This window comes from Aspergillus versicolor (assembly GCF_001890125.1).
Source record: "Aspergillus versicolor CBS 583.65 unplaced genomic scaffold ASPVEscaffold_4, whole genome shotgun sequence".
Lineage (NCBI taxonomy): Eukaryota > Fungi > Ascomycota > Eurotiomycetes > Eurotiales > Aspergillaceae > Aspergillus > Aspergillus versicolor.
This window is the reverse complement of record NW_024467527.1, coordinates 119,576-135,465: the sequence shown is the minus strand read 5'-3', so window position 1 is coordinate 135,465 and position 15,890 is coordinate 119,576. Positions and strand designations below refer to the sequence as shown.

At 53.0% G+C, this 15,890-nt stretch overlaps 4 protein-coding genes across 4 annotated transcripts; 1 reads left to right on the top strand and 3 right to left on the bottom strand.

Moving 5' to 3' along the window:
* Window positions 1–272: 272 nt before the first annotated feature.
* ASPVEDRAFT_27735 (uncharacterized protein) lies at window positions 273–6,090 on the bottom strand (the record flags this gene model as incomplete). Its single annotated transcript, XM_040810039.1, has 10 exons — window positions 273–2,068; window positions 2,359–2,430; window positions 2,545–3,766; window positions 3,883–4,016; window positions 4,058–4,170; window positions 4,335–5,472; window positions 5,521–5,658; window positions 5,706–5,799; window positions 5,854–5,910; window positions 5,974–6,090. The coding sequence occupies 10 exons, from the start codon at window positions 6,088–6,090 to the stop codon at window positions 273–275; spliced, it is 4,881 nt and encodes a 1,626-aa protein (XP_040666800.1).
* A 1,654-nt stretch (window positions 6,091–7,744) lies between these two features.
* Window positions 7,745–8,340, top strand: ASPVEDRAFT_52074 (putative GPI anchored protein; the record flags this gene model as incomplete). Its single annotated transcript, XM_040814572.1, has 3 exons — window positions 7,745–7,936; window positions 7,993–8,075; window positions 8,133–8,340. 3 exons carry the CDS (start codon window positions 7,745–7,747, stop codon window positions 8,338–8,340), a joined length of 483 nt encoding a protein of 160 aa, XP_040666799.1.
* A 447-nt stretch (window positions 8,341–8,787) lies between these two features.
* ASPVEDRAFT_82583 (putative acyl-CoA synthetase) lies at window positions 8,788–11,053 on the bottom strand (the record flags this gene model as incomplete). Its single annotated transcript, XM_040817221.1, has 4 exons — window positions 8,788–9,221; window positions 9,273–10,151; window positions 10,200–10,595; window positions 10,678–11,053. The coding sequence occupies 4 exons, from the start codon at window positions 11,051–11,053 to the stop codon at window positions 8,788–8,790; spliced, it is 2,085 nt and encodes a 694-aa protein (XP_040666798.1).
* Window positions 11,054–12,682: 1,629 nt separating this feature from the next.
* rasB (Ras small monomeric GTPase RasB) lies at window positions 12,683–13,468 on the bottom strand (the record flags this gene model as incomplete). Its single annotated transcript, XM_040806738.1, has 3 exons — window positions 12,683–12,823; window positions 12,869–13,327; window positions 13,391–13,468. The coding sequence occupies 3 exons, from the start codon at window positions 13,466–13,468 to the stop codon at window positions 12,683–12,685; spliced, it is 678 nt and encodes a 225-aa protein (XP_040666797.1).
* Between the last annotated feature and the right edge of the window lie 2,422 nt (window positions 13,469–15,890).

Genomic DNA, 15,890 nt, shown 5'->3' with positions numbered 1-15,890 from the left:
TTAAGATATATATTCTGGCTTCATTGTGCGGGTGTGGTGTTCCGCGGAGTTGTAATGGTATATATATATATATACACCCTTATACTATGATATTTGGTAGATACAGTAGATTACCAGTTATGCACATTAATATGTAATTAAATCAATTATCATCGCAGCGACCGGCTCATCTAGGGTATAGTACGTACATCTCTCATAATACATGCAGAAACAAATGGAGAGGGGGAAATGGAAAAAAAGAAAGAAGAAACAGCAATGCCTGAACGATGAAATTATGCAGAATAGTCACGCACTTGGTAGCTCGGCTTCCGCAGCTTATTCACGACTGGTGGCGGCTCGTCGACTGGGTACGGCGGTCGCCCGGTCGCGGCTGCGGGCGCAAGAGCTGGGTGTAGTCCTGGACTCGGCACTGGCATTTGAATTCCTCCTAGCTCTGCAGTGTCTGGGTAGGGTATTGGTGTTTTGGGAGGGATGGGCGGTGGCCCTGAGTGCGAGTGTGAATGTGAGTGTGAGTGCACGTGGTCGAAGCTGAGGCGTGGAGGCGAGTAGGCTTGCGATGTTGGACGGCTGGGTTCGTTTGAGCTGATGATGTCGCTTACTGAGGCGCGCCCAGAGGATGGGCGGATTGCGTCTTGCGGTGTTGGGTGTATGGGGAGCTTGTCGTCGTTGGGCTGGAGTTGGATGAAGTCGCCGGGGAGCTCCGCGGGGAGTTCGATCGCGTCGGGAGGGGGTGGTGGTGGTGGTGCGTGTGCGGGCGCGGGCGTAGGCGATGTTACTGAGAGACGAGGGCTCGGAGCTAGCGACGAATGGTCATCTTCGAGTAGAGTGTTAGGGTCGTGTCCGGCTGCGGTGTGGGCTTCGAGACGACGGTGCATGCGTTCAATTTTGGCAAACTTAACGCTCGCGTCGAGAATCATCTTCTTCACGTCCGGTCGCGAGAGGTAGCGACGAGTGTTCGTGCTGATGTCTGCGAGACGGTGCCACTCGTTCATGCCGAATTCGCCGACTCCAACCTCGACGTTCAGCCGGTAATAGTTGTCCTTGCTCACGTTGCGCTTGGGGAGATGCTCACGGAGCATGTCATGGTGAATATCCTCGCAGCCCTCAATCTTCGTAATCAGCCGGCGGCGCGCCTCGGCGAATGTGCCTAGAGCATCGCCGAAAAAGTCCTCCCACCACTCGTGCTGGCGATTGTTGGTGTCGGGAGGGCGCTTCCCCGTGCCAACACTGATAAACACTCCAATCTCACGCCCTGGCCACTCGTTGACAACTGCCTCGTCTAATACTTGTGGCGAGGGGTTGTATGTGCCGGGGCCTTCGTCAATGAACCAATGTTGTCCGATCTGAATAGGCTTGAAAGCTAACCCTGTAGCCGAAGTTGCGCGGCCGGCCTGCCAAACCGTGCAGTTATACTCGGGTGCAGGCTCCTTGCGGGAGTCATAGGACCGAAGGAGCACTGAGTTTCCGCCCTTGGTCGTGCCTCGATACAACGCCGTAACAGCTGTCTTTGTTCGGTTCTCCCGGTTATCATATAACAGCGCATCTGGATTCCCCCATCTCAGGCCATTGATGAATGCAGAACTGCGGTTGTTCATCGACGAGTGCGTCGTACTCTGGCTCGCGCGACTTCCAGATCGCTGCGGGATGGACGTCGTCGAGAAGTTTGGGCTAAATGGAGCGTATGCCGGCGATGTAGGCGAAGTAGCATCATTCCCTTCTGCTCCATAAATTGTATGTTCCCGTACACACTCCCGGATGGCTTCTTCGAGTTTTGACGCTTTGAATAAAGTCGAACGAAATGGGATACCGGCAAAAGTCTTGTCTGTTTCAAACACCCGCCGGGTCATGCGCACGTAGACCTCCTTGCAGGTTTCGAGGTCGAGTCGTAAGCGGCCCAGCATCAGGGCAATCAGACCGCCAGTACCGGTACCGGCGATAAGGTCGAAGTAATCGCATGGTTTGGGGACCTGGTCGCGTCGCGGCGGTTTTCCTTCTGCCTCGACGTAGACGCGATGCATCAGTTCCTGGAGGAGGATGAGCATGGAATATCCTCGCACGCCACCTCCATCTGATCCAAACAGTTAGTTTCGTCATAGTAGAGTTGAAGCTGGCGGGGAATAGCTACCGAGGGACAGGATCCTTAACGGAGGGCCCTTTGTGGTATCTTTACGGCGAACTTGATCCATGGCAATGAAGTCCGAAGCTTGAACCAAAATACAGGAAAGGAGAATGCGGGCTGAAGGAGGGGGAAATGAAGTCGAAGTGGTGCAGCCAAGAGTTCTGTGCACAGCCGCAGCTTCAGGCGAGTTTGTCTCAGCTGGTGGCTAATTTTATGCCTGACGACCCTCTTCGTCTTACTGGCCACACTACGATTCGGCGACTCGGTCTCACTTAACGTCACCAGGCAGCCGTATTCACTTTCTAATCTAACTATTACTCACAGATCTCGCTGGTTAGCCCAATCCGGGCCAGTCTATTCAGGTCAGCTCACCGACTCACCCCGGATTCCTCGGATTCTGGAAATCTTCTCGAAGCTAAACTTACCATAAACAGCCCGCTGCTCCATCCGCCTCGCCACAACAACATCATCGCCGACGCGAACCGTCTTTAGGTCCGACTTGGCATCCAGAAACCCATATCGTCCAAAGATCGGACTATATTTTGCGCCCTTGTCAACCCTGCGATCACCCATGAGCTTCTTAAGCACCTTTCCAGCGTCGCCGGTCCCGAATTTCCCGGTAGCAAAGTCCACGTTTAGGCTTTGGCACCTCGCACAGTTGGCCGTCAACAACACGCGGATCTGAGAACTACCAACAACCAACTCGGCCCAGAAATCCTCCTCGTACGCCGTCTCTGATCCTTCAACAACTATGTTCGCCCGGAACTTCCTCCTATCCATCTCAACCCTCTCCAACCGGCGGGAGACATCTGCCACGGACGTCTCGTTAATAACCAAGAACGCTGCGGAATCCGCAAACGTGATGCGGTCCCCTCTCCCAGATCCCACCCTCCAAATAACCAAAAGATATCCTAGTCCGCCCATAGCGACTGTCGCGCCAACACCCATACCGGATTTCCACGAATGATCATAGCCCAAAGCACCACCAGCCACAACCTCAGACCTAGACATCCTCATAGCCGTAAACCCCATCCAAAGAACCCCCAGAACAACAAGAAGCGCCGCAAAAACCGCACCTAGGTCCAACTCTCGCCGCATCTGGTTCTTGTGCGCGACGTGCTTCGCCGGCGCGAACGCCCCCAACACAGACCTAGTATTTCTACCACCCAAATATGCCAGCACAACCTCGTACCCGAACCGCTCGCTAAGCCACTGGTTGTACTTTGCGCCCATGTTATACCCTTTCGTCGGGGACCCGTGCATCACGATAGCGAGCTCATCAAGGCCCCTTGTGTTAGGGGTAAGTGGGACATCAATCGTGTCTCTATGACCCCTTCCTTGTGCATGCCCAGTCCCGTCTACCTGCTCCTCAGTCTCAGATCCAGATCTAGGATGATTATATATGATCCTTAATCTCCCCCTCTCGTCTTCACCATCAACCCCCGGTTCAAACAATTCCGTCTCAAACAATGCCATCTCAGGAAAATGCGGAATGTGCATGTTCTTCAGCGTTGTTTCGCCTTTGGTTTCCGCAGAAGGGATGGCCTTCAGCAGCATGAAGCGGCGGTCATATTTGAAGCCCAGCCGCGTCACCTGGGCTGAGGTAAGGGAGACCCCGCGTAGGGACTTTACGGGGTAGACGTAGATCTGGGTTGGTGATTTGTTGGGCCAGTTAGCTTATGCTATGAAATGGCTGTAACAAGGTATTGCTCTGGGAGTGCGATTCTGATGAATGGGGGAAGGGGAGTTGGTAGTAGACGCACCTGGCTGACTTTCATGACGGGTAGGGGTAATATTGCATATATAATTATTTCTGTAGAGGTTCTGTAGGACAAGGAAATTGATGAAGCTTTGATGGATAAGGGGGTAGGCGGGGTATAAGGGATGGATCCGTGGTCTATGAAGAGCTGGGTTTGGAGTCAGATCATGGTTACATACCAATAGAAGGACTATCTTGACTCGGATCCGCGACCGATACGGGGAGGGCGGCCGACGCGCCCGAGGGCGACCAGGGAGCTGGAGGAGTCTCCTCCCGTCTCAATACCATATTCCTTCGTTATTGCGTTATCGTCTTGGCTGTAAGATTCTCGCTCCTATCAGGTTGAACATGTCCATTGGATGTAATGACTCATCTCTCATGAGAAAGTTGCGGTGTCTTGGATATCGACCTATCGTGTTGAACATAATTACATATAAACTTATAAAGGGAATCTACTCCTTCTTCCATGGGAGGCTAAACGTGCCGGCCCAATCCTCGACTTCCTGGCGCAGCTGCACAATCTCCGAGAACTCCTCACCGTTACCTACATATTCCAAGAATGCCTTGACAGTGTTGGGGTTCTTTGCGCCCTTGGCTGCGGCGGCCTCCTTAGCCGGCTTGTCCAGCTTCTGCGTGATTGTCACTGCGCGGTCGACAATGTCTGCAACACGGCGGAAGTCCTCTGGCTGGAATCCGCGGGTGGTCATAGCGGGGGTGCCGAGTCGCAAACCGCCAGGCTTCAGCGCGGACTTGTCTCCCGGGACGGTGTTCTTGTTGCTGGCAACACCGCAGAGTTCGAGCACGCGCTCAACACGAGCTCCATCAACACCGCGGTTCTTAAGATCCATCAGCACCAAGTGGTTGTCCGTGCCACCGGACACAATGTTGTAGCCCAGGCCTCCGCTGCTTGTCGGGCCACCCAGGCGCTCAGCCAGAGACTGGGCGTTGGCCAGGACCGTCTCCTGGTACGTCTTGAATTCAGTCGACTGGGCCTGCTGGAGAGCCACGGCCAGCGCGGTGATCGTGTGGTTGTGGGGGCCACCCTGGTGGCCTGGGAAGACGGACGCATTGATGGGGCCCTCGAGATCATACATCTCTGGGTTGCCCTTCTTGTCCGTCCTGCGGACGCCCTTGCGGAAGAAGATCATGGCCCCTCGTGGGCCGCGGAGCGACTTGTGCGTGGTAGTTGTCACAACATCAGAGTGTAAGAACGGCGAGGGAACGACGCCGGCAGCCACCAGACCAGAGATATGTGCCATGTCGCTTAAGAGGTAGGCGCCCGTGTTGTCGGCAATCTCGCGCATGCGGGGGTAATCAATCAAACGGCTGTAGGCTGATGTACCGGCGATGATAAGTTTCGGGCGGTAAAGGAGGGCCTGCTTTGCGAGGGCATCGTAGTCGATCAGACCTGTTGACTCGTCTAGGCGGTAGGGGAAAGTCTCGAAGTATTTAGAGATGAACGAGATCTTCTTCGTAGGTGTCTGATAGCCGTGGGACAGATGACCACCATGCGGCAGATCCAATCCCATCAATCGGTCGTGCGTGTTGAGAAGGGCGGAGATGGCGTATAGGTTCGCGGGGGAGCCGGAGAGCGCTAAGAGGTCAGCATAAGGCCATTAGTAGTAGGAAGAGACGCCCTTACGTTGAACGTTCACCCCCCACTCTTCCGGGCTGAGACGGAAGGTCTCAAGGGCGCGCTGCTGGCACAGCCTCTCGGACTCGTCGATATGCTCGTTTCCTCCATAGTATCTAGCTCCGGGGTATCCTTCGGAGTATTTGTCTGCCAGAATTAGCATTGCCCGCAAGAGCAAATCATGGCGGACGTACTCTGCATAACACTGCCCAGCGCATCTAGAACAGCTTGGGATGTGAAGTTCTCTGAGGGAATGAGGTTGATGAAGTGCTGCTGTCTTTTTTTCTCCTGTAATGGGTGAGCTCATGGGCCGAGGATAGCGGGTGAGGGGGAAACCCCTACCTTCTGGAGAATGTTGTAGACCGAGGGGTCAGCTTCCTGGAGAGGCGCAGAGAGCAGCTGTATAGCCAATTAGCTCCATGTTCTTCACTCGTTTCTATTAGTCGCTGTATGGGTTCTCACCGATTGCTGGCTGTTCGACGATGATAACATACGATGCCATTGCAATGAAGGCGGTCGGGGCGCGGAGGCAGGGCGCGGGAGGAGGCGCGAAGCCTGACGACCACAGCGGCCTAGCATGGTGATTCGCAACTTAAAGAGGACTGTCTCTTACAGAATTGGCGAAGGCGGGAAAGAAGAAAAGAAAGAAGTACCTATAAGTAGATAGGAAGAGACTCCGCCGTATCGTCGGACAAGGTGACGTCCTGCTGTTGCCCGCGGGAAGCTGATGCGCTAGTCCGCACTTGGACTAGCATCTCCGGGCTGGTCGGTGCGGCGGGAAATTAATGATCCGCCCGCACACACAAAAGTCGTCCTCGGTTCGCGCTTCGCTCCCTTTCTTCTCCTCATCACACAACTAAATCCAAGATGAAGAACGGCGTTATCTGGTCAGCTCTCGTGGAGGTCCGGCTTGCTGGACATCCCGGGCGATGCGGCCATGTCCCCGCCTCTCACCATCCATAAGGGACAATGAACCATCAGATTGGAAGTGTGTGATAGCCTGTTTGGCACATTCCTCGGCATGAACCGGTGAGGAGAATACGGGGGTAGTTTATTAGGAGTTCGGTCGTCGGGTACGAGATATGGAGTCCTGTTTCAGGAGGACTTCAAGAGGACGGAGTAATCATAATAATCAGAAACATCGTAGTAGTGCGACTATTTTGTGCAGTGATCGAGTTGGTGATGGATAATTGGTGTCGATCGCCAGAGACCGGATCTCGACTCTTCCAGGCTCGACACCGAAGAGTTTGCGTTGATCTCTTCGCGTCCGGGATCTGTTGGTCTCGGGGATCGTCTGCTCGTCAGTCGGTCTAGACTCGCCACTCTGCTGTTCCAATTTTCACTTGAAGACTGTGAACTCTGATGAAGTTACGCAGGAGTGCCCGACTGGTCAGTCGTCACTGAGTTGGCAGGCTGCAAGGTACAAGAAGTTTCTTGCAAAGGGACAACTGTAACTGCGCCTGTGGTCACAGTCTGTGTCACTCTGACACGCAGAGTCCTTGAGACAGACAGTGTCAAGTGCCTGCAAGGGACTGCCACAGACACTTGGTTTACTGAACTTTGTTCGACAAACTCAATAATAAGCACTGACTGAGTCGTAGCAATAGTCAGGTCCAAAAATGGTTCTCAGTCTCGCGAGCCCAAGCCTGCAGACTCCCCCGACCTGGTTCCGTGGTCCGCCGGCGATCAAGACAGTCGTTCCTGGACTGATTCAGGTCCCAGCATGTTCCAAGTTCCAACAATCTTGTCTACATTTCCTCCGGCTAGGGGCAGAGCGGTGGATTCGATGCACGCCTGGACTCGGATGGATCTCGTTCAAGGCCGTCAAGGCAGGGGAACGTGGAGAGACGAGCAGGGCGCCCCTATAATAGCAATAACACGAAATTAAGATCAGAGGGCGAGTCAAAGGAAATTAGCCCAGAAACGCCTCCACCAACAGCCCCTGACGCCGCTACGATTCGACTGTTCAAACCAGACTAACGCACTAGTCTCGCCGGCGCTGCCTGTTCCTGGCTTGGAGTCTTGGGCAGCGTGGGCTGCTGCTGTTTATATGACTCCCCCCCGTTCCTGTTCTCTCGCTCCTCTTCTTCCCTCCTCAGCCCGTTCTGCCTCCATCTGCCAAACGTACTCACTCCCGGTTCCCAACCGATTACACTCTTTTCACACCCGTTGTTTATCAACATCCACTCTTTAACCCCAATTAATTCTCTCTCTTAAAAATCCATCTTTCACAATGAAGTTCTTCGCTGCTGCTGCCCTCTTCGCCGCTGGCGCTACTGCTGCCCTTCAGGGTGGTGCTGCTGTTGCTGAGAGCTCTACCGCTCAGCCTCAGTCTACCACTACTGTTGAGGTCACTGAGTACACTACCTACTGCCCCCAGTCCACTACCCTGACTATCGGCACCGAGACCGTCCCCGTTGAGACCGTACGCATATCCCTCCTGAGCAGACGATCATGAGTGAAAACTAACTTGGATACCAGCCTGGCTCCGTCACCCTCTCCAACGGTCCCTACACTGTTCACCGTCCTCTGATCACCACCACCGTCACCCGCTGCAAGGCCTGGTATGTCCACCGAATTCACAATCCCTCGGATTTTATCCAAATCTAACCGTCCTCTAGCTCTAGCTCTGCTACCGTTGCTCCTTCCAGCTCCGCTGTTACCAGCATCCCCGTCATCCCCTCCGCTGCCCCCACCGGTGTTGCCCCTACTGGTGGTGCTTCCAGCACTACTCCTGCTCCCCCCACCTTCACTGGTGGTGCTAGCCGCGCTGCTGCCGGTGCCGGTGCCGTCGCTGGTCTTTTCGGTGTTGTTGCTGCCCTTCTCTAAGCGCCTCGCTCTGTTCTGAGTGGTGTGTGTTTTGAGTGAAAATTGGGTTTGGGGAATGGGAGAGTCGATCAAGATGGTGTACTACTTGCTATTCATACCTTTGGTGTGCAGTTGGCTTGATTGGTTGATTGATTGATTGTTGAGTTGAGTTGATCGATCGGTTTGATCGATGAATACGACAGATACCAATACCTTTGACTACTTTATTTCGAATTGCTTATACCTTTTACTTACTTCTTGTACTTCACGATTTGACCTGGCTGTTCTGTTTCATTGTGTATAGGTTAATTGGATACATCTAATGCTGTTATGCTCTGAACAAATTCCTCAATTTAAAATAAGTAACTATTTGGAATCATAAACCGATAAGTGCTTGTAGATCGTTTATATATACCCCATATACGGCTTACAAAGATATATATAGGTTGTAAGGTGGGTGCTGTGCGGCTACAATTTCGCCCTAACACCCGCCTTAGGGCTTCCCTGGAAATATTCCCGGACCCTCTCTCTTGCAACCTCCACAACTGCCCTATCCTCCACCGTCGGAGGCACGCCAACTTCCCTGTCAAACTCTCCCTTTACTCCATTCTCCACCAACTCTCTCAAGACTCTTCGTAGTGTCTTCCCACTCCGCGTTTTCGGAATCATCCCCTGGCCTTGAATCATACCTCCCAGCGACGCAATGGCGCCGATTTGATCGCGCACGAGCCCATTCACGCCTTTTAGGAGATCTGCGGATGGTCGTGCCGGCAAGTCGCCGCTGGCTGGCTTCTTTAGTGTAACAAAGGCAAATGGGAGGTGGCCTTTTAATGGATCGGGGATACCGATGACGCTGGCTTCGCCTATTTCCGGGTGCGAGAGGATTGCCTGTTCGATGGAACCTTTTTTTTTGGGTTAGATTTATCCAAGTACATGTATAGGTGGGTAGATACCTGTGCTGAATCGGTGGGCTGCTACGTTGATGATATCGTCCGACCGCGACATGACGTGGATATACCCGTCTTGATCAATCATGCCGGCATCTCCTGTATCTAACCAGCGACCGTTGAACCGTTTGAGATATCCTTTGTAGAATCTGTCGTCATCGTTGAATAGCCGTGTGAATGCCGTGGGTGCCAGAGGTGTTGCCATTACGATGTTACCCATCGTCCCTTGAGGAACCTCGTTACCTTCATCATCCACAATTCGTACGTCGAAACCTGGCATCGGTAGGCCCGCTGACCCGGGACGAATTGCCAAAGGTGCGATATTATGCTCGTCAGACTGTGGTGGCACTCTTCCCACCGCACTTTGCAGTGCCAGGCCTGAAATAGGAGATCCGGACTCGGACGACCACCAATTGTCGATGACGAGAGCCCCAGGAGCGGCGTGCTTGGTAAGAAGATCTTGATAAGCACGCACGATACTGGGCTCGCTCCGCTCCCCGGCGAGGAATAGAGCCCGGACGTGCCGGAGGTTACGGTCTCCAGCTACCTTTTCAAAGTATCTGTTGTCAGGGTCTTCCTTGCGGATAGCACGAAGCGCCGTAGGTGCAGTAAAGAGGACGTTCGCCTTGTGCTCTGCGACGACCCGCCAGAATGTTCCTGCATCTGGGGTGCCGACTGGCTTCCCTTCGAACAAGATGGTCGTCGCACCGACCAGCAATGGGGCGTATAAGATGTAGGAGTGTCCTACTACCCAGCCAATATCTGAAGCGCAGAACATGACGTCGCCAGGCCCGTGGATATCGAACAAGTATTTTATCGATAGACTAAGCCCGACTGCATGCCCACCTGCTTCTCGAACGACTCCTTTGGGTAGCCCGGTGGTACCTGTTTGGTTAGTGGCAAGAGCGACAAGACCGGGAATGGTGAACATACCACTGGTGTAGATAATGTACAAACCATCAGTGCTTTTCACTGGCACCGGCCCAGCACGAATGCCGCGCATCCGCGCGCTCTTCACAAGCCGGTTCCAGTTACGCTGGCCGTCTAGCTTGTGTGGATTATTCCATCGCAGTTGGTCACGCTGCCAGATGAGGACCTTCGCCGGCTTGAAGCTGCTCGCTTCAATGGCGCCCTCCACCAATGGGCGGTACGAAATGGGACCTTTTGTCCCTTCAATCCCGCATGATGCCGTCAAAATAGCCCGAGGTCGTGCAGCCTCAATGCGCTGCGCCAGTGACTTGGCTGCGAAACCTCCAAAGACAGCCGCATGAATTGCCCCCAGTCGAGCGACAGCTAGGGCACCGATCAATGCTGCCGGTATCATAGGCACTGCCCCGCAGTATAAGCAATCAATTCTCTGGAAAACAAACTGAGAGAATTTAAAAAAAAAAAGAAAAGGTAAGGCACATACTATAAATAATAACCACATCGCCCCTCCGAACTCCCTCTTCCTGCAATACACCAGCCAGAACTTCGACCTCGTCCAATAGCTGCCGGTAAGTATACTTTTCTTTCTTTCCCGTCACCGGAGAGTCCCAGATAATGGCGACGTTATCGCCATTTCCGTTATGCACGTGACGGTCGACACAGTTATAGGTAGTGGAGATTTCACCGTCGGGGAACCAAGCCCAGGACTCGTGGCTGGCACCGCTGGGGACAGTTTTGGTCGAGCGGCTGATTGCACGTGATGGCTTCTTGTGCCAATGGAGCTGCTGTGCATGATGGGACCAGAATGCCTCCGGATCTTGCAGTGAGGCGGCGTGGATGGCTTGTTGGGGGTGTACCATTGTCAGCGGGCTCGACAATAGCCGAGACAAGTCCAGTGTAAACGGGCTATACGTGTATTTAGGTTTTGCGCAACAAGCTTGCGACGTGGAATTAATTACTCGGCACAGCACGAATGGGGCAGAGACATGAAACCCGGGGACCAGGGGCGTAGCCTGTGTGAAGTATGTACTAGTAGGAATAACTCCGCTCCGTACCTAGGTAAGACAGGTGTCAACGGGGCTGGAATGTGGGAGCTAGCGGAGGTCGATATTCCTCCGGAAGGGGGGTTCGGTAAATGACCCTGGTCTTGAGCGGCGGTTTCCTCCGCAGCTATGCACGAATACTGAATCGAGTAAGAAGAGGTGAACAAGGCGAGACAGAGAAACCAACACGAGAAACGACCGCAGTTCAGGTTTATAAGGCCGGATCTAACCGTGGGAATGGAAGCAGGAGAACAGGCCGAGGGTCGGGCGGAGGGAGAACGATGCTAGTGCAATGGGCGCAAGTCCCGGACGAACAGCGAGGAACTGCTGGTGGCAGGAAAGCACAGGGCAGCAACACAGCTTTCCCCGCAGTCTCCCGTGGGGAACGCGGATGGGACAGTGCCACTATGGAGTCATGGTCGGCACGCGGGCTGCGTCTCTCGGATTCCGGACCTTTTTCGATCGATTTCCACATCAATTCATTAATTGGTTGATAGTATTGACTATTATTCGAATTACCGGGATTATGATTACATGCAACTCCATAGGCTGAGATGTACACGAATTGTTATACATTCTAGCTGTATGATCGTATCATTGATGTGCAAGCTTCTATCGGCAATGCTGTACTCATCAATATTTTGGGTGCAAATGCAGGGAAATTCACAACTCAAAGCTCAGCCGTAGGGTATCATATCGCAATGCCTGCTAAACGGTCGACTGTCCTCTTCTCTTGCACTGCTTCGTTCTGTATCCACCACTAGCGTTCCCTCCTCTGACTGCGCCCACCTACCATCGTTCTCGCCGAGAGACGACGGCTCCTTTGATACCCAGAGGTGGGCATAGAGACAGGAAGACAAATAACGCACGGCTATTCGCGGACATAAGGATGTAGTAGCGGAAAGATGAGGAATCAGGGAAAAGGGAAAATGAGAAATGGTACGCCGTAAGAAAAAGTGGAAGAATATCATCCTTGACCCTTAGCCCTTTGAAACACACGGTAAGGATCCCCTCACATGTCCAGACACCTGCGACAGATTCGAATAAAAATGAAAAATGAAAAATGAGAAATCGGCCTCCCGAATAAAATAACCATAACCCTTGCATCATGTATATTCACATATCCACCACGGCAGCCATGGGCTCTCGGCCAAGGATAAATAAAATGAGGAGCGGAAGATGGCGAGCACAAAAAGAGCTTGAGGACCGGCAAGGCTTCTGGCAGCCAATATAGACAAGAGAAGAATATCGTCATGGAGCAAGCTCGCATGGTTTGTCTAAAAAGCGATTTGAATAATAACTGTAGGAAGAAGTTGCGACGAGCGAGCAAAGTCAAGTGGCCGTGCGCCGATGGCAAGAAGTGATAAAATAAGTGGACCGGCGTATTTATGTTGTTCGCATGGCAATTCGAAATACCGATCGGATAATGCGACCATACGAAATAGCTCACAACATTCTACACTTGAGCCCACTGCGGTGTCGAGAACGGTCGGGACGGAATGATTTGGGGTATTCAGGCCCTGAGTCACGCATCTGACCTAGCCCAGTCGTCCGGCGATGATCCTGGGGTCTTTGCTGTTGCATGCGCTGGCTGCGCAGCATTCTGACCACATCATAGAACGCCTTTTCGACGTTGATGCAGTTCTTCGCGGATGCCTCGACAAACTCGCACCCTAAATCTTTGGCGAGCGCTTGGCCTTCCTGGGCCGAGACTGCCCGCTCGACAGCTTTGTCGCTCTTGTTGCCGACTAGCATCACGGGAACTGGGAGAGGCGGGCCTGATGGCGAGCTCATTGGAGAGCCGAGATAGCTGGCACCGGATGGTGAGCCAGAGTTTGCTGATTCCTTGACCATCTTGATCTGATTGTAGAACTTCGTTATTCGGGAAAAGGAGGCACGCGACGTAATGCTGTAAACGAGAACGAACCCCTCGCCGTCCCGGATCCACTGGTCGCGAAGAGCGGTATACTCCTCCTGACCGGCAGTATCGAGAACCTCCAACATGCATGATTGCTGATCGATCACCACCTGCTTGCGGTACGAATCTTCAATGGTCGGGTCGTATGTTTCGACAAAGTGGTTTAAACATAGCTATAAGCAATACACCTGTTCAGCGTCTAGAGCACCACTATGGGCGGAGAGTCAATGGCTAACCTGAATTGTGAGCGCCGTCTTTCCGACACCACCATCCCCCAGCACCACCAACTTATAGAGAGTCATCTTTCCGGCCATGGCGACCATAAGTTGGGCACCTCTCTAAGGCACCTTTTGGAATTGCGAAGTAATAAATGAAGAAAGGAAGACCAAAAAAAGAAAAAGAAAAAGAAAAAGAAAAAACAAGACGAGTGTGGAAGTTAGAGGAGGGCACTAGAGATAAATGAAGATCGAAATTCGAGGGGTGAAGGAGGGAGAAAATTAGAGAGATCTATCAGGACTCCGCGAGGAGCACGGACTCGTGGAAGCGGAGAGGTGCGAAAAGCTGGGCCTGGAAAGGAACGGGCTATTTTGAGTAGTGCGATTAGCCACCGGAGAAATCGACCTGGTTGCTTTAGGCTGCTAGCCCAACCCACATGCCAATGCCGGAAAAGAGACAGGGATAATTTTTTCCAGCCGACTAGAACCACGTACCTCGCAGTTGGGCAACAGGAGATTCACGGACTGTGCTCCTGGGGGGGTTTATTGAAAGAGGAGAGAGTAGCGAGGAGGGGAAACGAGAAGAGGAGAAAGCCGGGCTCTAACTAAGGTTTTGGACTCGAGCAGCTGTCGCAAATAAGCGGCCGCCAACAGCTGCAGAATGGTACAAAATGGGGTCGGATAAAGAAACTCTGTTCCGGATGTGCAAGAGGTTGTAGGAGTCCAAAAAATAAGATGAGAATCCAATCAAGTAAGAAAGCAGCTGGGATAAAGCTTTAGGAATAGAAAAGCCGGAGTCGCAGGCTTCGGGAGAGGCAGGCTTGATCGCGTTGGTTCTGCCACGTGAGGGGAAGCAGAGAATAAAGATGATCAGCTCGACGCTGTTTTCTAATAATCTTGCTAGCGAGTCAAATGGCGGGGATGCGCGCGAGACCAAGGAGGTAAAAAATGCTTGGCCAGCAAGGAGGAGTTGGGTATCTCAGTGCAAAGGCATGGAAAGCCGCTGAAGGGGGAGGTGGAATTGGGTGGTGTGGTGAAAGTGATGGTAAATCGGGTGAGGAGAAAGTGGAGGGGAGAAGAAGGTCGCTTTGGAGGGGCCAGGGAAGAGGACGGAAAGCGAAAGAAAAAGGAAACGACCAGGCCTTTCTGATAGACTTGACACGCCGGAGGAGGGAAGAAGACTAAGAATTGGACGCGATGATCTCAGACTGGATGGATCGGAGGGGAGAGGGAGAAGCTGGAAGTTGAGTTAGACAGACAACCAGGAAAAAGTGGCGTAGTCTCGCGTCTGGGGCTGGATCATGGCAGACAGGCAGACAGTCCGCGACCCACGATAGGAGCCTGCCATCTCCAGGCATTGGCTATTATATTTTGGTTATTATTATATTTATCTATCAATTATTATCCCGCCGCGAGTCTTGCGACCATCACTATCAGTCACGCATACATATCTCTTTCAGCCCGGGCCCTGCGGTTAACAATCCTGATCGTTCCTTGAATCCTTGGCTCTCTCACACAAAACTTCATCACCTGGGGGTTTGAGAGCTGGTTTGAGAGTCAGGAGAGCGACCTGCTCTGGCGCGTTCTGAACCTTCCACCTCAGCCGCTCTCCCACAACAAATCAACAGTCCATATGAAGGGGAGAGTCTCGGGTAGACACGAAACTGTTCCAGAGCGGATCCGAACCAGAGGCTCCGCCGTCGACCAAGACTTTGGGAAATAGTATCCAACCCTGGATGGGTCAGAGACTCTGAGTCCAGTTGGCTCAGTCGGGACGGGAGTTATCCAATTTCAATCCCAAGCCTCGATTTGCCGGCTTGTTTGGTGAACGACCAGAGTGGCACCATAAGAAGGGATCCCACACTACGCAGTCCCTTCCTCCGCTACTCCCAGCTTTGGAACAGACTCGAAGGATGGCCGTTGTCCTTTTGCTGCATACTCATCGACATCAGGTTACACTGGACTCCAACCGGAAGGATATCGAACATTCCGCGGCGTGATAGCGGCAAGGCTAGTACCACCTCCCAGGCTCCTGGGTCTGCCGGAGCCTTTTGCATCATCCCAAGTGTCGTGTTGTAGGATGCCTAGTACGCCCTCAAGGATAAGCATAAGCCATCGTTTCGCGGTATGACGGGACACTATTCCGGTCTCGCGGACTGACGTGACGTTTCATCGCCCCGCCCATGGAAGGAAGGGCAGCTTGATGGAGAAAGCAGCCCTGTCCAGGTCCTTCCTTTTTGCGTGCTCTTGCTTCCTAGGAGGCCGTCTCGGCTTGAAGAGATTTGTAGGCGTATCCAGGACAATCAATTACCAGGCTGGGCTAGATTCAGGATCCGAAGGGTATCTCGGTCCCATGTGGGGTGGCTTGGGAGAAGTTCCACCCTTGGTCGGCCCCCTATTGGCACCGTCTCCAATTTCTCTTGGCATTTCCATTGGAATCGGCCTGCCTCCAGCGAAGTGAGCTTCTAACCCCGTAAATCATTATTTGCGATCTTCTGCCCCCAAAGCGGAGGGTAGTACG